General features: G+C 45.9%; 1 protein-coding gene across 4 annotated transcripts in view; it reads left to right on the top strand.

The window, feature by feature from the left end:
- Positions 1-920: 920 nt before the first annotated feature.
- Positions 921-23,590, top strand: part of KIF13A (kinesin family member 13A) — a 301,242-nt gene continuing 278,572 nt past the window's right edge. For all 4 annotated transcript variants that reach the window (XM_040353771.1, XM_040353769.1, XM_040353770.1 and 1 more), the window contains exons 1-2: positions 921-1,250; positions 9,263-9,356. In XM_040353771.1, the coding sequence (XP_040209705.1) occupies positions 1,196-1,250; positions 9,263-9,356 (149 nt within the window). In that variant the 5' untranslated portion in view covers positions 921-1,195. The remainder of the gene's footprint in view (positions 1,251-9,262; positions 9,357-23,590) is intronic.

Raw genomic sequence — 23,590 nt, 5'->3', positions numbered from 1 at the left:
ACCTCTACCGCAGTGAGGTATTGCTAACTATTGTGCCAGGGGGGCATGGTAGTGCGAGAGGATCATGGAAGGTATGCTAACTATTGTGCCAGGGGGGCATGGTAGTGCGAGAGGATCATGGAAGGTATTGCTAACTATTGTGCCAGGGGGGCATGGTAGTGCGAGAGGATCATGGAAGGTATTGCTAACTATTGTGCCAGGGGGGCATGGTAGTGCGAGAGGATCATGGAAGGTATTGCTAACTATTGTGCCAGGGGGGCATGGTAGTGCGAGAGGATCATGGAAGGTATTGCTAACTATTGTGCCAGGGGGGCATGGTAGTGCGAGAGGATCACAGCCATTGGGGGGGGGGGGGGGGGTATTTGTGTAGTGCCAGTGGATCTCCCCGTTTTAAACGATCTTAATCGGGAGCCACAGGAGGGATGTTGAGGTGTGAGTGGGGGGCGGGGGTCTGCTTGCCACCCCCCAAAAAATGCTGACCACCAGCCACCACTGGACATCCCCAAAAGCACTTGCGGCTTTAATTGCTGTAAAAGGGGATTCTACAAAGTATTGGCTCAGGGGGGCTGAATACAAATGCCCCCCACACTTTTCACATATTTGTAAAACATTTTGATGACTATTTACCATTTTCCTTCCACTTCACAATTAAGTGCCACTTTGTGTTGGTTTATCACATAAAATCAAAATAAAATACATTTATGTTTTAGGTTGTAACATAACAAAATGTATCCCTTGGAAAGTTGGAACAATAAAGAAGAGATACATGAAGAAGTTGAGGATGGTATCGAGGAGAAAGGAAGTGGTGCCAGGCACAGGTGGGCAGAGTGTCCTGTAGGTGGCATCCTGGGTCCTCCTTGTAGGGATGGAGGGATCCCAGAAAAGGAGGAGGAGGTGGAGGAGGGAGGGGCGGCCTGGCAGTAGCAGCAGCCCAGCCATAGAACGGCTCCAGCCTGCACTGAGATGGAAATGGCGTCAGGATCAGGGCTGGGAGTCCTCTCCTCATCCTAGGACATAGAGGAGGGAGGGAGGGGGAAGGGATCTGTACTCCGGGATCCCCCGGGATGGGCCATCTACCTGATGGAGTGACCGTGCCCCATGTGACGACCTGTAAGAAGACTTGATCGGAGACTGTGTGGCCCCCCGCGGTGGAGGTGCTCATCCCTCCAGGATCGCCCTGTGATCGGATGGTAAAATGTCGGATAGCAAGGTGAAAGTGGCCGTCAGAGTCCGGCCCGTGAACCGGAGAGGTAATGAGCTTTTCTATCGGGGGGAGGGGAGTAACCCCTTGTGTGCCGGGGCATGGCATGTCAGGGGTGAGGAAACGGCACAAAACTTCCCTAAACTTATGGGGGGCTCTGGGGGAAACAAGTGTGAGCTTCTATGACCTCTGACCTCCCACTCTGCCCCTTCAAATTAACCCTTAACACGTATCCAAATACATACACCTTGTACATACCCTGAAGTTAACCCCTAATCCAATCCGGATCCCTCCTTTTAACCTTATCCTTCAAATTAACCCTTAACACTTCTCCACATACAGACACCTTGTACATACCCTGAAGTTAACCCCTAATCCAATCCAGATCCCTCCATTTAACCTGATCCTTTAAAATTAACCCTTAACACTTATCCAAATACATACACCTTGTACATACCCTGAAGTTAACCCCTAATCCAATCCGGATCCCTCCTTTTAACCTGATCCTTCAAATTAACCCTTAACACGTATCCAAAATTAACCCTTAACACGTATCCAAATACACCTTGTACATACCCTGAAGTTAACCCCTAATCTAATCCGGATTCCTCCTTTTAACCTGATCCTTCAAATTAACCCTTAACCCTTCTCCAAATACATACACCTTGTACATACCCTGAAGTTAACCTCTAATCCAATCCGGATCCCTCCTTTTAACCTGATCCTTTAAATCAACCCTTAACACGTATCCAAATACATACACCTTGTGTATACCCTGAAGTTAACCCCTAATCCAATCCGGATCCCTCCTTTTAACCTGATCCTTAAAATTAACCCTTAACAGTTATGCAAATACATACGATTTGGACATAACCTAACCCCCTAATCCAACCCAGATTCCCCCTTTTAGCCTGCACCTTTTAAATTAACCCATAACACTTATCCAAATACATACGCCTTGGACATACCCCTAATCCAATCCGGATCCCCCCTTTTAGCCTGATCCTTAAAATGAACCCTGACCCCTAATATTCCATATTGGCCGTTACCTACTGAACCCCAAATCCTGACTTTTAATCATATCTTTTTTTTTTCTCTTAAACTACTCTTCAAAACTAACACTTTGACTAATGCTAGCATTTATACCCTCTCTTTCCCTTTAAATTAACCCTTATTAACCTAATACTTAAACATAACCTAAACCCTTAAGTGATTGTACACAGGCACATATCAGGAATATGAAATGTTGGGGTAATCAGAAACGCAGCGACTTACCTGTCCCTCCTCTACTCCTGATCCCTACACTAGACATATGCTAGGATTTACCCCAACTCATCCTAACCCATAAACGGAACTATTAGCAGTTATGGGCAGCTTCGCGTTTCCACTTTCAACATATTTTTCAGTTTGTCTCAATGTAAGTGTTTTTTTTTTCTTCTAACAGGGACATGCATTTTTTATGGGTTGCCATGCATTATGCGATTTTCATGTTGACCAATAAAAAGGACTATTTATGCTTGTAACTAGGGGCTGAAAGCACATGCAGAACACATCACACGCGTTTTCATGGCTCCTTGTTCACTTCTATGGGCCTCAAAATGCATGAAAGCAGACAGAATTAAACGCAGAGCAATGCCCACGTGAACAGGCGCCATCCATAATAACATTGCCTTTGATGACACATGAATTCATGTTTCCACAGCAAATGGGTGAACATGGCCTAAATCATATTCCTTCTCTCAAACCCCCTAACCCAGTGATCTCCCTTTGTTTGCCATTGTGTGACCCTCGGGGCACTATTCCTCCCACTGACACCAGTGATGGGGCACTATTCCTCCCACTGACACCAGTGATGGGGCACTATTCCTCCCACTGACACCAGTGACGGGGCACTATTCCTTCCACTGACACCAGTGATGGGACACTATTCCTCCCACTGACACCAGTGATGGGGCACTATTCCTCCCACTGACACCAGTGATGGGGCACTATTCCTTCCACTGACACCAGTGATGGGGCACTATTCCTCCCACTGACACCAGTGATGGGGCACTATTCCTCCCACTGACACCAGTGACGGGGCACTATTCCTTCCACTGACACCAGTGATGGGACACTATTCCTCCCACTGACACCAGTGATGGGGCACTATTCCTCCCACTGACACCAGTGATGGGGCACTATTCCTCCCACTGACACCAGTGACGGGGCACTATTCCTTCCACTGACACCAGTGATGGGACACTATTCCTCCCACTGACACCAGTGATGGGGCACTATTCCTCCCACTGACACCAGTGATGGGGCACTATTCCTCCCACTGACACCAGTGATGGGGCACTATTCCTTCCACTGACACCAGTGATGGGGCACTATTCCTCCCACTGACACCAGTGATGGGGCACTATTCCTTCCACTGACACCAACAGTGGAGAACCATTCCTCTCACTGACACCAACAATTTTCTTCCACTGACATCAGTGATGGGGCACTATTCCTCCCACTGACACCAGTGATGGGGCACTATTCCTCCCACTGACACCAGTGATGGGGCACCATTCTTCCCACTGACACCAGTGATGGGGCACCATTCCTTCCACTGACACCAGTGATGGGGCACCATTCCTTCCACTGACACCAGTGATGGGGCACTATTCCTTCCACTGACACCAGTGATGGGGCACTATTCCTCCTACTGACACCAGTGATGGGGCACTATTCCTCCCACTGACACCAGTGATGGGGCACTATTCCTCCCACTGACACCAACAGTGGAGAACCATTCCTCTCACTGACACCAACAATTTTCTTCCACTGACATCAGTGATGGGGCACTATTCCTCCCACTGACACCAGTGATGGGGCACCATTCCTCCCACTGACACCAATGATGGGGCACCATTCCTCCCACTGACACCAGTGATGGGGCACCATTCCTCCCACTGACACCAGTGATGGGGCACTATTCCTCCCACTGACACCAGTGATGGGGCACTATTCCTCCCACTGACACCAGTGATGGGGCACTATTCCTCCCACTGACACCAGTGATGGGGCACTATTCCTCCCACTGACACCAGTGATGGGGCACTATTCCTTCCACTGACACCAGTGATGGGGCACTATTCCTCCCACTGACACCAGTGATGGGGCACTATTCCTCCCACTGACACCAACAGTGGAGAACCATTCCTCTCACTGACACCAACAATTTTCTTCCACTGACACCAGTGATGGGGCACTATTCCTCCCACTGACACCAACAGTGGAGAACCATTCCTCTCACTGACACCAACACTTTTCTTCCACTGACATCAGTGATGGGGCACTATTCCTCCCACTGACACCAGTGATGGGGCACTATTCCTCCCACTGACACCAGTGATGGGGCACCATTCCTCCCACTGACACCAGTGATGGGGCACCATTCCTCCCACTGACACCAGTGATGGGGCACTATTCCTCCCACTGACACCAGTGATGGGGCACTATTCCTCCCACTGACACCAGTGATGGAGCACGTTGCCTCCCACTAATACCAATGAAGGGGGAATATTCCTCCAACTTATACCAATGATGGGGCACTATTCCTCCCACTAATATAAATGATGGGGCACTATGCCTCCCACTAATACCAATAATGGGGCACTATTCGTCCAACATATACCTATGATATGGGACCAATTGGCTCACTAATACTAATGATGGGGGCACTATTGCTCCCACTAATACCAATGATGGGGGCACTATTCCTCTCACTTATATAAATGATGAGACACTATGCCTCCCACTAATACCAATGATGGGGGCACTATTTCTCCCACTTATACCAATGATGGGGCACGATGCCTCCCACTAATACCAACGATGGGGGCACTATGCCTCCCACTAATACCAATGATGGGGCACTATGCCTCCCACTAATACCAATGATGGGGGCACTATTTCTCCCACTAATGCCAATAATGTGGCACTATGCCTCCCACTAATAACAATGATGGGGCACTATGCCTCCCACTAATACCAACGATGGGGGCACTATTTCTCCCACTTATACCAATGATGGGGCACTATGCCTCCCACTAATACCAATGATGGGGCACTATGCCTCCCACTAATACCAATGATGGGGCACTATGCCTCCCACTAATACCAATGATGGGGCACTATGCCTCCCACTAATACCAACGATGGGGCACTATTCCTCCTTCTGCTGACTACAGGCACTATGTCATGTGTTTACTCCCACTGACGCTGAGGCATTTTTTATTTCCACTGGCCACTTTGGCCCCCTTAAAGTCTGAAGGACAGTAAACGGGGCCTTTGCTTAGAAAGTTAGGAGATCCCTGCCCTAACCCTTCACACTAATCGTTACTTAACCCTTCACCTCCTCCCTAACACCGAATGAACCCCATTATATATTATATAATGAACGCAGAACATTTCAGTCCCAGTGCCAAGATTTTACAGCACTGAGATCTCAGCACCAAAGACAAATGTTCCTTGATGGTGATTCTGCTTTTCACTCCCAAGCAGAGCAGCTTTGACACGGATAGGACGTTCCTAAACAGGCCAATCCTGTCCCTGATGTGACAGCCCAACGCTCGGGCCGTTTGGGGCTACCAGACTAATTAAAAGCATTGTTTAATTTTATCCTATATATTTAGTACAATCAGATTGTAGAGTGTATAGCAAGCTTAGAGGCCAGCCAGATGACCCGCTGATGATCAATGCCCGTCTGGGCCAACCTTGATTCCAAGCTCACATGTCGGCTTCAGTAGAGAAGTGTTTGGTTTAACCGGCCTGACTACTGCAGCATGGTCAGTCCACCCCCAGAGATGAGAACAATGTTATGTTTGCACAGGATACAAAGTTGCAAAGATTGTGTTGATCAGCAGTTTAGTTCTCATTCATGATGTGCTGGGGGAAGAATAGTGAACTTGCCTATTGACTTATGAGATTGTCCCGACAAGATGACTAAAGTATAACTGAAGGCAAAACTTTTCTCTTAGTCTTGGATAAATGGTGAGGGGTTAGAACCGTTGTCACTTTTTATTACTGTCTGTGTCTCTGTTAGGCTCCTTTCATTTTGTGCTCCAGCGGGCTGTTGATCTGCCCCCAACCACCCACCTAAAAGTGGGTATGGTGCCATTCAGGTGAATACACCTTGCTGTGGCTGCAGGGCTAGTGCAAGGAATTTTTGACACCCTAGGTGAAACCTAATTTGAATGCCCCCTTTGGCTCCACCCCTGACTCCTCCCATTTGCCCTTTTTTATATATATATATATATATATATATATATATATATATATATATATATATATAATCTATCCCACCTTTTAATGAAGCGCCCATCAAATGCAGCCTCACCAGCGCCCATCAAATGCAGCCTCACCAGCGCCCATCAAATGCAGCCTCACCAGCGCCCATCAAATGCAAGGACAGCCGCACTCCAAAAAAGCGTTCCTTTTTAATAAAGTGGGTCACAAAACTGACATGTCACAGCAGAAATCAGAAAAACACCCTGACGCGTTTCACACTGTCATGCAGTGCTTAATCATAGCTCCCAGGGTTTTGGATTTGGTGAGAGAATTATTTTGGTCTATCGGAGCGGTCACCTTTCTCCCCAGCCCATCAAATGCAGCCTCACCAGCGCCCATCAAATGCAGCCTCACCAGCGCCCATCAAATGCAGCCTCACCAGCGCCCATCAAATGCAGCCTCCCCAGCGCCCATCAAATGCAGCCTCACCAGCGCCCATCAAATGCAGCCTCACCAGCGCCCATCAATGCAGCCTCACTAGCACCCCTCATTGCAGCCTCACCAGCACCCATCAATGAATGTTTGCTTGCTTTCATTCATTCGGCACTGGCAGTTGGGACACAGAAACAGTCCTCCTCCGCCGCTGCGTCTCTGACACTATGTGCGAACAGAGTAGCGGCTGCCTGCTGATGCCGGGACTTAGTTACTTGCTACAGAAGAGAGTAGGAACACTGGTGGCCGGGCGCCCCATGCAACACTTGGCTCACAGTTGCAAAGCGGTCTCACAATGCAAAATTCTTGTTCAACAGTATCGCCTCTTGGACGCTTTAAAACTTCCTCCCGCCTTTCTCAGAAAGATGATCCGCTGCAGATCGCTCTTCAGGGGGGAAGGCAAACACTGCTACTAGCATTAAAGGAGCTTTAAAGTGGAGGTCCACCTTCCGCTGCAAAAATTAAAAGCCAGCAGCTACACATACTACAGCTGCTGCCTCCGAAATGAGGTGGAACTCTGCTTTAAAGTGATATTAAAGTTTTTTGTTTTGTTTACAAATAACAAACATGGTTTACTTACCTGCTCTATGCAGTTGGTTTTTCACAGAGCAGCCCGGATCCTCCTCTTCTTAGGTCCCTTGCCGGCACTCCTGGCCCCTCCTTCCTGCCAAGTGCCCCCACAGCAAGCAGCTTGCTATGGGGGCACCAAGCCAAGAAACTTCTTTGTGTGTCCATTCAGACCCCACCCCCTCTCTCTCATTAGCTCACTTACTTTGATTGACAGCAGCGGGAGCCAATGGTGCCCACTGCTGTGTCTCAGCCAATAGGAGGGAGAGTACTGGACAGCCAAGGCTATTGTCTGACATTACTGGATTGAGATGGGGCTCAGGTAAGTATTAGGGGGGGAAGAAGGGTGACCGCTCCGATAGACCAAGAGAACTCTCTCACCAAATCCAAAACCCTGGGTGCCGGCAATGCAATGACATGCAGAAATGGATGAAGAAGACTAGGACAGCCGCACTCCAAAAAAGCGTTCCTTTTTAATAAAATAGGTCACAAAACTGACATGTCACAGCAGAAATCAGAAAAACACAGCTGACGCGTTTCACACTGTCATACAGTGCTTAATCATAGTTCATGCTATGATTAAGCACTGAATGACAGTGTGAAATGCGTCAGCTGTGTTTTTCTGATTTCTGCTGTGACATGTCAGTTTTGTGGCCTATTTTATTAAAAAGGAATGCTTTTTTAAGTATTAGGGGGGGGGGGGTGCTACACTCTGAAGTTTTTTTTATCTTAAAGCGGTTGTATAGTTATTTTTTTAACTTTTACCTACAGGTAAGCCTATAATAAGGCTTACCTGTAGGTAAAATAAAATATCTCCTAAACCTTTACGGTTTAGGAGATATTCCCCTCGCAATGATCCGCTGAATGCAGCGACGCATGCGCACAGGGGATTTTCGGCTTCAGGCCCGGCAGCCGCCGGACTTTGCCGGAAAGAAGTCTCCCGTGCGCACGCGCGGGAGTGACGACATCGTGGCTCCAGCCACTCAGAGCGCTGGAGCTGCGATACCCGGAAGACACAGCGAGGCAAGATGTCATCTCCCTCGGCGTGGACCAGGTAAGTTACCGATGCCTCGTTCTAGGGTAAGTATTTCATAATGAGCTAGTATGCGGTGCATACTAGCTCATTATGCCTTTTGCTTTACAGGGTTAAAAAAAAAAGTACTACCGCTTTAATACATAACATTTTTTAAGATCCACTTAAACCCTGGTACACACGGGTCGGATATCAGCTGGTATCGGCCTGTTCAATAGAAACCAGCTGACGTTCGGCCCATGTGTGTACATCAGCCTGTCCGGCCAAATAGCTAGCTTGAGCATGCTGGAAATCCAGCATCTGTTCAGCATCCAATCAGCACTGGCAGCCAATGACTTACAATGGAAGGTGCTTTTGAAAAACTGCACCAAAGATGCAGCATGCAGGACTTTTCAAAGCGCATCGCACCTGCAGTATGAGGAGTTCCATAGAATTTAAAGGGCTAGATTTTTCATGCATTTTTCTTTCCTTTTTTTTTTTAACCCCAAAAGCACATAAAAAACTGATCAGTGTAAAGGGGCCTATAATGGTTCTATCCCTCACACTTCCTTCTGAGCCTACAGGACAGGAAATCAAGGGGAATCTTCCTATTGAGACACCGATGACAATAAAAGACCCAATCCAATCAAGCTTTAGATATACTTTACCTAAATACATGCATTGAAAGTGCTTTATTGCTCAAAACTTTTTTTTATTTTTTTATTTAGAACTGGATTTGAATACAAAATGCATTGTGGAGATGGAAGGGAATCAGACAATCCTGCAGCCTCCACCTGCCAACAGCAAGCAAAGCGAGAACAGGTAAAGCCTCTATGTTGTGAGATGTGTTGCTTGAGGGCTTCCTGTGAGGTGATCTTATCTGCTGCAATAGAGAGGGAAAAATCATTAGTGTGTCAGTTGCTTGTATAATGATGAGGACAGTCCAGGTTGGTTTGAGAAGCAAATGAATGTTGTTCATTTCTCTTTCTGTTGGGGTAACGTAAGAAGAAGGCGGCACACCAGCCTAATGCATTATTGTATCACTTTTTAATTAATAAAAAATATAAACCATTACACTCACAAAGGAAAAATAGCACAGGCATAACATAAAACAAATCGCCATTAGATAAGGTGCAGCTGACGTGTTTGTAGGGACAAGTCCTGTTCCTCACAGGTGTAACATAAGCCAAATCGCCACCAGACGCATCACTATCAGCATTTCGAGGGACAAGCCCTCTTCTTCAGAGCTCGAAGGCGTAACGTAAAACAAATCGCCACCAGATGCATCACCAGCAGATAGGGCTCCACTGATGGGTTTCGAGGCACAAGCTTTCTTCCTCAGAGCTCACAGGTGTAACATAAGCCAAATCGCCACCAGACGCATCACTATCAGATAGGGCGCAACTGACGCATTGTGGGGGATAAGCACTCTTCTTCAGAGCTCAAAGGCGTAACATAAAACAAATCGCCACCAGATGCATCACCAGCAGATAGGGCTCCAGTGATGGGTTTCGAGGCACAAGCTTTCTTCCTCAGAGCACACAGGTGTAACATAAGCCAAATCGCCACCAGACGCATCACTATCAGATAGGGCGCAACTGACGCATTGTGAGGGATAAGCACTCTTCTTCAGAGCTCAAAGGCGTAACATAAAACAAATCGCCACCAGATGCATCACCAGCAGATAGGGCTCCAGTGATGGGTTTCGAGGCACAAGCTTTCTTCCTCAGAGCTCACAGGCGTAACATAAAACAAATCGCCACCAGATGCATCACCAGCAGATAGGGCTCCAGTGATGGGTTTCGAGGCACAAGGTTTCTTCCTCAGAGCTCCACAGGCGTAACATAAAGCAAATCGCCACCAAATGCATCCATCATTATCAGATAGGGCACAGCCAATGTATTTTCGAGGGACAAGCCTATCCTCAGAGCTCCTTATTTCTCCTTTTGTGAGTATTACAGTTTATATATTTTTTTATGAACAAGTTATATAGTAATGCACTTATGTTTGTTTAAAGCCCCGGTTTTTCCTCAAATTGAAGGCTCCAGTGCACAAATTGGTGGTTCGAGTTGGTGGCTACCTACAGTGTTCCATTTTTGGGTTGTTCAAGGTGGAAAATTTGGCCATTTGGGCATCTTGACGATTGGACTGCCAGGAATTATGCTAAACCTGTAGTGTGGACTTTTTGCACATATACTACTTGTCCTGCTTATGTGTGTGTGTATATATATATATGTGTGTGTGTGTGTGTGTGTGTGTGTGTGTGTAATATATACAGTAAAACCTTTGTTTTAAGAGTAACTTGGTTTGAGAGCGTTTTGCAAGAAAGGGTAAATGTTTTAATAAATTTTGCCTTGATATACAAGCGATGTCTTGATATAAGAGTAGTGTCATGTCACAACTGAGTATAAAAAAGAAGAGAGGAGCCTCTAAGTGTAGCAATAAGTTGCTAAATGTTGTACCTTCATTAAATGTAACCATATTGCTACACTTAGAGGCTCCTCTCTTCTTTTTTATACTCAGTTGTGACATGACGCTACTCTTATATCAAGACATCGCTTGTATATCAAGGCAAAATTTATTAAAACATTTTGCTTGTCTTGCAAAACGCTCTCAAACCAAGTTACTCTCAAACCAAGGTTTTACTGTAGATGCATTTATCACAGGTTGTGCGATTGGTAACACGGATGGGAGGCAGATTTCTAATGAGCGTCTACAACGCTATGAATTCCAGGGATGGAGCGCTCTGTGTGGGTTTTTGCAGCGAACGCTCCATAGGACATCCCTGGCTCCACACCAGTGCCTGCATTTTATGAATGGAATAGGAAATTTAGGATCAGTGTGAAGCAAACATGGGTTTTTAACCCGTCTGCACTCACTATGTGATTGGATTGCTGGCTCTGCCTTTGTTAGATTGTGGTCACATCCACAGTGACAATACAGGAAGCAAGAAATCTCCCGCGTCTCAACACAGACAACAGCCCTATTCACACATTTTTAGCATAGCCAGGCAATTTTTTTTTTGTTTTATGTAGACATTTAAATAAAAGCGCCTGAGAAATGCATATAAACGTGCATTTTTTAAATGCTCCCAATAAAGTCTGTGACCAAAAAGACATGATTCTACCATAAAGAAGCTCACATACTTTTTCGAGCTTTGAGCAACAAGTGATACAGCGCAAAGGTGTGATTGGGGGCTAAGAACAGCCTTCTAACTGTATAAAAATAAATAAAAAGTTTTGTCTGGAGTTCTACTTTAACTCACACTTCTGCAGTTTGACATTGCAAGTACAGTAACCTAGCGCAGCTAATGAGAATTCATCGCGGACTACTGTAATCAAGTCTGGTTGCTGTGTATTGCATATTGATGTTGTTGAGCCCTGTACTTTCTTTTTTAATAAGCACCTTTGTTGTGTTTACAGAAAATACCAAGTAATAAAAAAGATAATAGTACGTTTTAAAGAAGAACTCTTATGCCCCGTACACACCATCACTTTATGTGATGAAAAAAAACGACATTTTTAAAAACGTCACTTTAAATGACCGTGTGTGGGGGAAAACGCCGTTTTATGTCTTGTGAAAAATGGAAAAAAAAAAATTGAAGCATGCTATGTGTCGTTTTTCAAAACGTCGTTTTTTACTTCACAGAAATTGACCGTGTAGTGGCAAAAAACGTCGTTTAAAACAACATTTTTAAACCCGCGCATGCCCAGAAGCTAGTTATGAAGCGAGCTTCAATGGAAAAGAGTGGTGAACGTAATCTCGCTTTGCTAGAACATTGTGAGAAAAACGATGGTGTGTAGGCAAAATCGTCTTTGAAAATTGAAGTTTCAAAAACGTTGTTTTTTACTTCACAGAAAATGTAGTTTTTTTTTCATCACATAAAGTGATGGTGTGTACGGGGGAATCAAGCCCTGTACACACGATCAGTCCATCCGATGAGAACGGTCTGATGGACCGTTTTTCATCGGTTAACCGATGAAGCTGACTGATGGTCAGTCGCGCCTACACACCATCGGTTAAAAAAACGATCGTGTCAGAACGCGGTGACGTAAAACACAACGACGTGCTGAAAAAAATGAAGTTCAATGCTTCCAAGCATGCGTCGACTTGATTCTGAGCATGCGTGGATTTTTAACCGATGGACGTGCCTACAAACAATCGTTTTTTTCCCATCGGTTAGGAATCCATCAGTTAAATTTAAAACAAGTTGGCTTTTTTTTTAACCGATGGATAAATAACCGATGGCGCCCACACACGATCGGTTTGGACCGATGAAAACGGTCCATCGGTCCGTACTCATCTGATGGACTGATCGTGTGTACGCGGCATAAGAAGTGTTTTTCTCGGCTCGTTGTGGTGTTGTACGTCACCGCGTTCTTGACGGTCGGAATTTGGTGTGTATGCAAGACAGCTTGAGTGGAATTCCCTCGGAAAAACCGACGGAGTTCATTCCGACGGGGGAAAACGGTCGTGTGTACAGGGCATTAGACTTGTCTATAAACACATTTCAGCATTTTAGGTGAAGTTGGTAAAGAAAACCTCCCTAGGCAACTGTGGCCAATTTTGCTGTGCAGAGAAAGAAATCCTTTTTTCTCCTACAATGGTCACTCATTCACTTCCTGGGTCACAATTATTTTCCAAAACTGCTTAAGTAATTTTATCAGTGAATACTATTAGCTTTAAAACTCATCTCCGGGCACAACAGTTAAGACAATAATGTAACACTAAAGCGGCAGTAGAGCTTCAAATGTGTGTCATTTAAATTTATTGAGTCATTTTGTCAGAAGGTACTTAGTAATGTGCCCATTGCCCAGTATCTCCAACTGCTACCCCAGAGACAAGTCTTCTGTAGTCTGTCATCACTGGGAAGTTACTTAGGACCACCATGTTTTGCCCTTTGTTACTTATTATTCTAGGTCAGTAATGGTGAACCTTGGCACCCCAGATGTTTTGGAACTACATTTCCCATGATGCTCAACTACACTGCATGAACATTGTGGTAAATGTAGTTCCAAAACATCTGGGGTGCCAAGGTTCACCATCACTGGTCTAGGTTCACACCTAACACAACTAACTGCTGAGGTGGGTTGTGTTGAAGTACATGCATTTATTTATTTTTTTGCTTCTTAAAGCGGTTGTAAATCCGCATATACATTTTTTTTTTTTTTTACACCTGCAAGGCAAAAGCCATAATGAGCTAGTATGCACCACAAATTAGCTCATTATGAAATACTTACCTCGGAACGAGGTAGGGAACTTACCTGGTCCACGCCGAGCCGAGCGTGTCTTCCGGGTATCGCCGCTCCAGCACTGTGATTGGCTGGATCGGCGATGATGTCACATGCGCGCGGGAGATTTCAAATTCGGCATGGGTCGGCGGGGCCGGTGTAGTGTCACATTCTGTTGCCTATCATAGAATGCTGCGGAAGTCACGTGGCGGCCAACTGCGCATGCGCAATGCGTTCCAAACGCAAGTGCGATGCGTTCCAATAGATTTACGACAGTACACACCAGCCAACCCGGCATTGAGGGCAACGTGGAATTAGAGGAAAGTGGCCAGTCGGCCTCACGTCCTCGCTTCGCTCGGACGGCTCGCTCCGCTCGCTCAGCCTCCTGGCTCTTTTTTTAACATCCTCCAATCCACGGGGAGGTTAAGGAAAGAGCCTGGATGCCAACCGAGGTTTCACTGGTGTGTACTGTCGTGAATCCATTGGAACGCATCGCACTTGCGTTTGGAACGCATAGCGCATGCGCAGTTGGCGGCCACGTGACTTCCACAGCATTCTACGATTGGCAGCAGAATGTGACAATACACCTGCCCTTCAGCCGAGGATCCCCCCTGCGCCGCTGCAATCAGCGGCGCATTGCAAGGGGAATATCTCCTAAACCGTGCAGGTTTAGGAGATATTCTTTATACCTACAGGTAAGCCTTATTATAGGCTTACCTGTAGGCAAAAGTAAAAAATGTGAGTTTACAACCACTTTAATGTGAGCTCTGTTCAATCAAAGTGAATGGTCTGGTAACGCAACTCAGAGGCCCATAAAATGTACCAATGATAAGCGCTTCTTTCTTCTGGGACACCTTACTGGAAGGTAAGAACAGTCACATGGCTGCGCTAACCAATGAGCGCTTGCCATTGCAATCATTATGATGTATACTCACGCAACAGAACAAAAGATGAGAAAAACTTTTGCTCTGACGGAGAAGCTTCGTCCCTTGAAACGTGTTAGCTGGTATGTCTCGGTGACTCCAAGGTCATGTTGATACGACACCTGCGATCCACCAACCCAAATCTACTCCAGATACAAGACCAAAGGAGAACGAAGATTTGCAGTCCAAGGACCTAGACTGTGGAACGCCCTACCAACCAGCATCCGACTGGAGGTGAACCACTTGGCCTTCAGAAGAAAGATCAAAACCCATCTCTGAGGGAAAAAAGGTTTACTCAGGGAATGTATACGTTTTTCACTCACTCACTCATCTTACGAGGGCTGCCCTGTCACTTGGGTCTGGTCTTTACAGCCATACTAGCCTTTAATAATGCACTAGGCCCGTATGCCCTTTTGTTCTCACTCCAGGGCTGGGTATCACAGCTTCTGTGTGCAGCGCAGTCCAGAGGGGTAAAGATGTGTGGTATTAGTTTACCTTCTCATTTTTGTGAAAAGGTGACCTCACCCTTTAACATCTATTCTAGCTTTAGCTGGCAGCGAAGTTCAAATCTTTGTCGAATCCCTTTCACCTTTTTCCCCCGCCGTCACCTTTGCTCTTTGACCTGTATCCCTATAACCTTTGCTTTTCACAATGAAGCGGTCAGATGCTGCTGAATGTAGCGATGTCACTTGTTCTTCATCCATCAATATTAGAGTCAGGTTGCAGGCCTGAGAAAGCTCTGTGTTGTGTGAATTACTGCATTCTGTCTGTTCCAAGAGCATTTCCTCCCACTAAGCCAGCCTGAGTAAATGAACACCAGACCTACATAAGCGCCTTCTAACAAACACAACTTAATAGTCATGTGTGGAAGAGATTGCGTCGGGGCCAATCTGTTATACACATCACAGTTTAGAAGTCGGAATGCCTATTTAATTTTCTTACGCATCTGCTAAGTGAGTGCATTACCAGCACCTGAGAAGGCCAACAGATAACTGTTAAATTCTTTTAAAAATAAGACCGCTGGCTGGCAGCCAAAATACCAGTGCACCAGACTGTAAAAATAGATCACTAGCAGAGGCTGGGGACCCAAAGGAGAGAAATCGCGTAGAATGATGACCGTGTTTATGCATTGTTTTTTGGAAAGAATTTATTATTTAAAAAATAAATAAAAAAATTCCCATCTCATACATTCTTGGTTGAAAAGAGGGGTTTAGTAGGTGATGGCGCCTACTGTGTAAATCATAAATAATAATTTAAATAAAAAAAATATATATATGTTTGTGCACTTAAGTGCTAAATAAATGCTCAAGTGAAAATAAATAAATAGATAAATAAAGTGCAAAATGTGCATATATGAAATTAATTATTCATACAAAGTATAATACATATTAAGACTGATATTGAAGCAATTTAAATAAATATCTAGGGCCAGATTCACAGAAGAGATACGACGGCGTATCTCCTGATACACCGTCGTATCTCTGAGTGTATCTATGCGCCTGATTCATAGAATCGTTACGCATAGATAGCCCTAAGATCCGACAGGCGTACGGCTTCGTACGCCTTCGGATCTTAGGCTGCAATACTTCGGCCGCCGCTGGGTGGAGTTTGCGTTGTTTTCCTGCGTCGGGTATGCAAATGAGCTTTTACGGCGATCCACAACGGTTTTCGCGTTCGTTACGTCGTCGCTGGTAATTTTTTCCCGTCGCAAAGTTAAGCCTGCTTTAACATGGCTTAACTTTAGATGAGCCATGTTAAAGTCTTGCCGTCGTTCCCGGGTCGAATTTCAAATTTTTTTTTGTTTTGGCGTGAGGCCTCGTACACACCACCGGATCTATCCGCTAGGATTTATCCGCAGATCAGTTCCAGCGGATAGATCCGGTGGTGTGTACGTCCGAGCGGATATTTTTCCGCGGATATATTTACGGCCGATGGATTTCCAGCTGATATAAATTTCTTAGCATGCTAAGAAATCTATCCGCTGGAATCCTGTCCAGCGGATTGATCCGGTGGTCTGTACAGACTCACCGGATCAATCCGTCCGCTCCTCTCCCTCGCATGCGTCGTAATGATTCGACGCATGCATGGAAGTCTTTATCTTCCAGCGTCGTGCACGTCGCCGCGTCATCATCGCGGCGATGGCGCGACACGTCACCGCGGATGGATTCCGTGCGGATTTCGATCTGATGGTTAGTACAACCATCAGATCAAAATCCGCCAGAGGATTTATCCGCGGGAACGGTCCGGAGGACCGTTTCAAGCGGATAATCCTCTCGTGTGTACAGGGCCTAAGACGTCCGGGAATACGAAAGTACGTTACGCACGTCGTCGTTCAAAAAAATTACGTCACTTCGCGCAAAGCACGATACGTTACGCCGCCGGAGTTTTCTGTGAATCTGGCCCCTAGTTCATATAGTCCATATAGTTTTAACGTGCTGAAAAATTATTCATGCTACAATATAAAGTGCTATATAACCCGTGCAAAGTGCTACGTGCCACTCTTAATGAGCTATTCTGGTGATTCCCTCAGTGCACCCTTTCTCCGTGCTCCGGTATTTTCCGCACTCACCAGATCAAATCCCCCTCCTGGGGTGACAAGCATCCACAGTGTACGCCCTGTGCTGCGTTCTGGCAAAACGTTGCTGTCCCCCTGTGTATGGCTTTATTCCAGTGTTCCCTCAAAGGAAGAAAAGAGGATGCCCAATAGTGTGATACCGTATAAAAAAGTCAGATTTTTATTGATTAAAATGGCTGGGTACTCACATTTAGTAAAATCAAGTCAGGCGTTGTATAGACTCGTGGAAGTGTTGTAAACAGCGTGCGTCCGCTCGAGCGGTTTCGTCGTAATGACGTCATCATTCTTGGTGTTCACGATGTAAAGCTTATTTTATGTAGTATTGCAATAAACTTCTCTCCATTTAATTATCAATACCGTCTGTAGAAGCGTCTAGCATCAAAAGCTCATTATTTGTGTGCCTGAATATCTGCTGTCCATACAGCTCCTATGATTGGGAAATCAAGCAGAGGTGGCCTAAGGCTGATATCAGACGGGTGACTGCCACTAGTTATTCTACCGCTGGCACTTTGTTGAAATTGCCAGTGTTGGGATTGCTGAGGGCTTGTTTATATTTGTGTTGCCCTCCTAAGAGCATTCTGCAGTGGTTGTTGCCTCCTCGCTGCCTGTTTTAACCACAAAAAAACAGCACCCCCAAAGGGGTAGCATTTGATGGACGGTACTGTCTGTTTAGTGTGGCAGAGGAGATAAATGTTGGCACGCCACGAGAATCGCAACCACTGCGTATGTACATCCTCATCCACTGTCTCTGCAGCTTAAAGCAGAACTTCACCCAAAAGTGAAGTTTGCTTGTCCCCCTCCACATCCTCATTTTGCACTTTTTGGGGCGGGAGGAGGTAGTGGGTACCTGGTTTTGCCAGGTACCCAGTCCCATTTCCAGTCAGATCGCCGCAGCTATCTGTGCATAAGTTCAGCCCCCTCCTCCCCCCCGTAGCCTGCTGGGACACATATCGGGGCTCAGAATACTGTGGGACCATTCACAAAGAGTGGCTTATGCATGCATAGTAGGAAGCTAGCTGTGAAGCCAGTTGGCTTCTCTGCCAGTTTCCCTTACCTAAGATGCTGGCACCCTTGAAAAACCGGCTCTGGTGAGAACAGCCCTGGATCTCTGGGCAGATAAGTGTCCATATATTATAAGATGCCGACACCCATGAAAAATCAGCCCGCGAGAGGACAGCGCTTGATCCCTGGACAGGTAAGTGTCCTTTAAAATATAAAATGCTGGCACTCTTGAAAAATCGGCTCGCGTGAGGACAGCGCTGGATTCCTGGACAGGTAAGTGTCCTTATAATATAAAATGCTGGCGCCCTTGAAAAATCAGCCTGCGAGAGGACAGCGCTTGATCCCTGGACAGGTAAGTGTCCTTTAAAATATAAAATGCTGGCACTCTTGAAAAATCGGCTCGCGTGAGGACAGCGCTGGATTCCTGGACAGATAAGTGTCCTTTTATTATAAGATGCCGGTGTTCTATCGATATGTGCCCTCCATTAACAAGTGCATGCGCAGGACGGAGCCGGATTCCAGCTGATTTGGCGATCAGCGACGTGACCATGGCGCATGCGCACATCAGAGGAGGCATTTTTCAACGGGAGAGAGAATGTCACGTACACTATTAAAAGCTATTCACAGAACGGAGGGGCACCGTAGTTCCCATATTGTGCCTCGCTGTTGCAGGGTGGGGTTTCAGTCTGCTGAAGGTTGCCTTTTGTCATTGTTGCACGCCGGCTTTAGTGTCTTGATCAGCACCTGTTGCCTATGTCTAAGGGTGGGTTGCAACACAGACAAAACCCGCCCTTCAACACACCCACAACCCGCCCCACACCAGCGAGGCATAATGTAACAACTATGGTGTCCTCCTCCGCTCTGTAAATAGCTTTGAAATTCCTGCTCCAGTCGAAAAATGCCTCCTGTGAAGTGCGCATGCGCCATGGTCACACCGTTCCAGCTTTATCGGCAAATCAGCTGGAGTGCGGCTCCGTCCTGTGCATGTACTTTTCGACAGAGGGCACGTATCGATAGAACACCGGCACACTTGAAAACCCGGCTCCCATGAGGACAGCGCTGGATCTCTGGACAGATAAGTGTCCTTATATTAAAAGTCAGCAGCTACAATATTTGCTATTAGCGACTGCAGATCGTTGCATTTTTATTATTTTTTGTTTTTTTTTGCTGCTTTTTTTGACCAGCACAAAATGTATTTGAATGGGCTGCTCTTTGCTCCAAAAATATGCCAAGGTACACCAGTAGTTTTTTGGAAAGCACTATTTAGCGTGCATTTTGTCGCTGTCAGAATCTTCCAATTCTGACAGCGCCTGGATATGAACGGGGCGGGGCCTAGGAGTCTGCCTGTTTGTCAGTATGGAATCGATCCCTCTGTAGTTAAGGTAGCGCCATGTTTCTCCCATCACATTGTCTCTTATGGCGGAATCGGCCATCTGACATCGGCCCTAAGTTATAAAATATAATTCATTTGTTTCACAAAAGCTTTCTCACTTTTGATAGGACATGTCACATGATCATGTTTATATGCAGGGCATAGGTTGGCAAAGGTGGAGGATTTCTTAAAACTTTTCTGGCCATACAGATGTATTTTTTCAGGCAGACAATGAGAACAAGTCTTGTCAGCACTATGCCGAGCCTGGCTCATGGCATGTTTAAAAATATTGAAGTGATTGTTTTCTAGTAAGGTAAATATTACTGCTCCATTACATAAATACGCATTGCTTTTCCACTAAAGCAAGGTAATGGTGGCTCTAACAAAGGGTTGTGTCTTAGCCTGGGGTCACGTTAGTGCTGCTGCATAATCATTTGTTTTTCAGTGCCTTTGTAACATGTTTTTGATGCGTTTTCACGCATAGGCTTGGTTCACACTGCCGTGACTTGTCATGCGACTTGAGAGTTCAAAGTTGCATGAAAAGTCTCATTCCATTAACTGCAACGGAACTATACTAATTAGGGTTGTCCCGATACCACTTTTTTAGGACTGAGTACAAGTACCGATACTTTTTTTCAAGTACTCGCCGATACCGAATACCGATACTTTTTTTTAAATGTGTCCCCAAATGCAGCCATGTCCCCCCACAGATGCAGCCATGTCCCCCCCCCCCATATGCAGCCATGTCCCCCCATGTGCAGCCATGTCTCCCCCCATGTGCAGCCATGTCTCCCCCCATATGCAGCCATGTCTCCCCCCATATGCAGCCATGTCCCCCCCCATATACAGCCATGTCTCCCCCCATATGCAGCCATGTCTCCCCCCATATGCAGCCATGTCTCCCCCCATATGCAGCCATGTCTCCCCCCATATGCAGCCATGTCTCCCCCCCATATGCAGCCATGTCTCCCCCCATATGCAGCCATGTCTCCCCCCATATGCAGCCATGTCTCCCCCCATATGCAGCCATGTCCCCCTTACCTGCATGCTGCCGTGCCGTCGCGCCTGGTTAATACGGGCGGGGAACATTACAGCTTTTATTTGAATAGCTGTAGTGATTCGCGCCGCGCTGCGTATAGACACTCCCCCTTGCTCGGTATTGGACAGTTCACCCGAGCAAGGGGAAGTGTCTATACGCGGTGCGGCGGGAAACACTACAGCTATTCAAATGAAAGCTGTAATGTTCCCCGCCCGTATTAACCAGGCGGGGATGCGGCGTAACGGCGGCGGCGGGAGGGGGGGTGTTTATCGGATCTGGCATCGGGGGTATTTTTGTGGGAGTACAAGTACTCCCGCAAATACTCGGAATCGGTCCCGATACCAGTATTCTGACACGATCGGTTATTTAACCTATGGTGTGTAGGCGTGACGGACCATCAGTCAGCTTCATCGGTTAACCTAGGACAACGGTCCTTCAGACCGTTGTCCTCTGGTTAACCTATCGTGTGTACAAGGCCTTACACTACACATTCAAGTCAATGGGGAAGCAACGAAAAAGCCATGCAACCACAGGCATTGCATGCAGCTGCAGCATGTTTTTTGGGAAAAATTGGGTTAAAACAGGGAGTGAGGAGGCATCACACTACATCCGTGTAGCGAGATCTGATCACAGATCTGGCTTTAGAGAAAATAAAGATTTAGAAACACGTCTAAATCTACCCTGATTAGAACAAAAGATGATCAGGACAGCCGCACTCCAATCCAACGTAACTTTACTAGTATCGGTATCGGGACAACCCTAGTTCTAATTGGTGTGACTTAAGTCGCAGCGACTTGGAAAAATGGTTCCTTTGCTACTTTGGGGCGACTTCATCACGACTTGCATTGACTTCTGTTAATGAAGTCGCAAGCAAGCAGCAGTGAGCCCAACCTCAGGGTAGATTTATAAAGAGACAGAAATTGCTGCTCCAGGCAGGTCTTGTTGGGTGCAAATCTTCTTCTCAGGAACTGAGGGTGCTATCAATGCACATGGCAAATAAGAACAAAAGTGATCAGGACAGCCGCACTCCAATCCAACGTAACTTTAATGTAAAAAAACAGGCACTACAAATCACAGCAACGGAACCTAGGACAGCTGACGCGTTTCACACTAACTTCAGTGTTTACTGCTATGAATAAACACTGAAGTTAGTGTGAAATGCGTCAGAGTCCTAGGTTACATTGGTGTGATTTGTAGTGCCTGTTTCCAGTTTTTTACATTAGTTACGTTGGATTGGAGTGCGGCTGTCCTGATCATCTTTTGTTCTTATCAGGGTAGATTTAGACGTGTGTCTAAATCTATATTTCCTCTGAAGCCAGATGTGTGCTCGGATCTCGCTACACGGATGTAGTGTAATGTAGTGTAATGCCTCCTCACTCCCTCTTTTAACCCAATTTTTCCCAAAAAACATGCTGCAGCTGCATGCATTGCCTGTGGTTGCAGAGCTTTTTCGTTGCTTCCCCATTGATTGTCAAATGCATGTGTAGCTCAAAGTTTTCGTACGCAGGCGCTTCAATGTTCTTATGTGCGTTTGTAGGGGTGGGCTAAATTTTTTTCACTTGGGTGTAACTTTCATTTTTTCACTTTGGTTCCTTCACTTTATTTTTTATCACATAAGGCATCAAAAATCTCCTGTGTGGTAGTATTTTATTTACAATCACTTTAATGAGACATCAGGAGCCTAGTTGACCCCTGATGTCTCATCTGCTTTCCATTGAAGCCAATGGAGCTCAGAAAGTGACAGCGGAAGGCAGAAGTGATGTAAAATGTTTGGGAACAGAAGGATCCATGACAATGAACGCAAAATGTATACAATAAACACATGTGGGGTATAAAACACACACCAGTTCAGAAAGAATGTGACTTGGATAACACGCGGTCGGATTTTCGGGTGACCGTTCGTCTTTTTTTTTTTGTTGCACGCTAGTCTCATGTCGAAAGTGAAGAGGTTACTCACCATACGAAATTCTCGTACGACTGAATACAACTTTAGAATTGATGTAATGTGGGTTATTTACTGAAGGAAAATCCACTTTGCACTGCAAGTGCACTTGGAAGTGCAGTCGCTGTAGATCTGAGGGGGACATGCAAGGAGAATAAAAATCAGCATTTTAGCTTGCACATGATTGGATGATAAAATCAGCAGAGCTTCCCCTCATTTCAGATCTTCCCCTCAGATTTACAGTGACTGCACTTGTAGTGCAAAGCGGATTTGCCTTTCGTAAATAACCCCCAATGTGTTGAATAGTTTGGTATATATTCTTTCGTTTCTGAGCATGCGTAGTCTTGCTCTTATGATTTTTTTTCATACGAAAACCACACTAATTAAATGAAAATGGGAAGTTGAGTTCACGTACGACAAAAATGTTATAGTCTGCACATCCTGATTTTGTCAGACGAAAAACTGGAATCGGCTGTTGAAAGCACCATACTCACGATCCGAAAATCGGCAGAATTTTTCTTCTGATTTTCGTATAGTGTGTACGGGCCTTACAGTGGAGGTTCACCCAAAAACTTAGGACCAAATCCACAAAGATCGTGCCTAACTTAATTTTTTCCATTTAAGTTACACTGCCTTAAAATTTCTACCTAAGTGCCCGATCCACAAAGCACTTACCTAGAAATTTTGGGCTGTGTAACTTAAATTCCGCCGTCGCAAGGCGTTCCTATTCAAATGGGGGCGATTCCCATTTAAATTAGGCGCGCTCCCGCGCCGGCCGTACTGCGCATGCTCGTGACGTCATTTTCCCGACGTGCATAGCGCAAAATTACGTTACGCCGAGCTTTGTGGATTGCGACGGGTCAATAAAGTTGCGTCGGGAAAAAAAAAAGATACGGCGGAAAAAAAAAATTAAAAATTAAAAAAAAATCGCGTCGCTGGACAGAAAGGTCTGCTTTTACATGGTGTACTAAC

This window comes from Rana temporaria, chromosome 5 (assembly GCF_905171775.1).
Source record: "Rana temporaria chromosome 5, aRanTem1.1, whole genome shotgun sequence".
In the NCBI taxonomy this organism is placed as follows: domain Eukaryota; kingdom Metazoa; phylum Chordata; class Amphibia; order Anura; family Ranidae; genus Rana; species Rana temporaria.
This window is presented reverse-complemented; position numbering and strand designations above follow the sequence as displayed.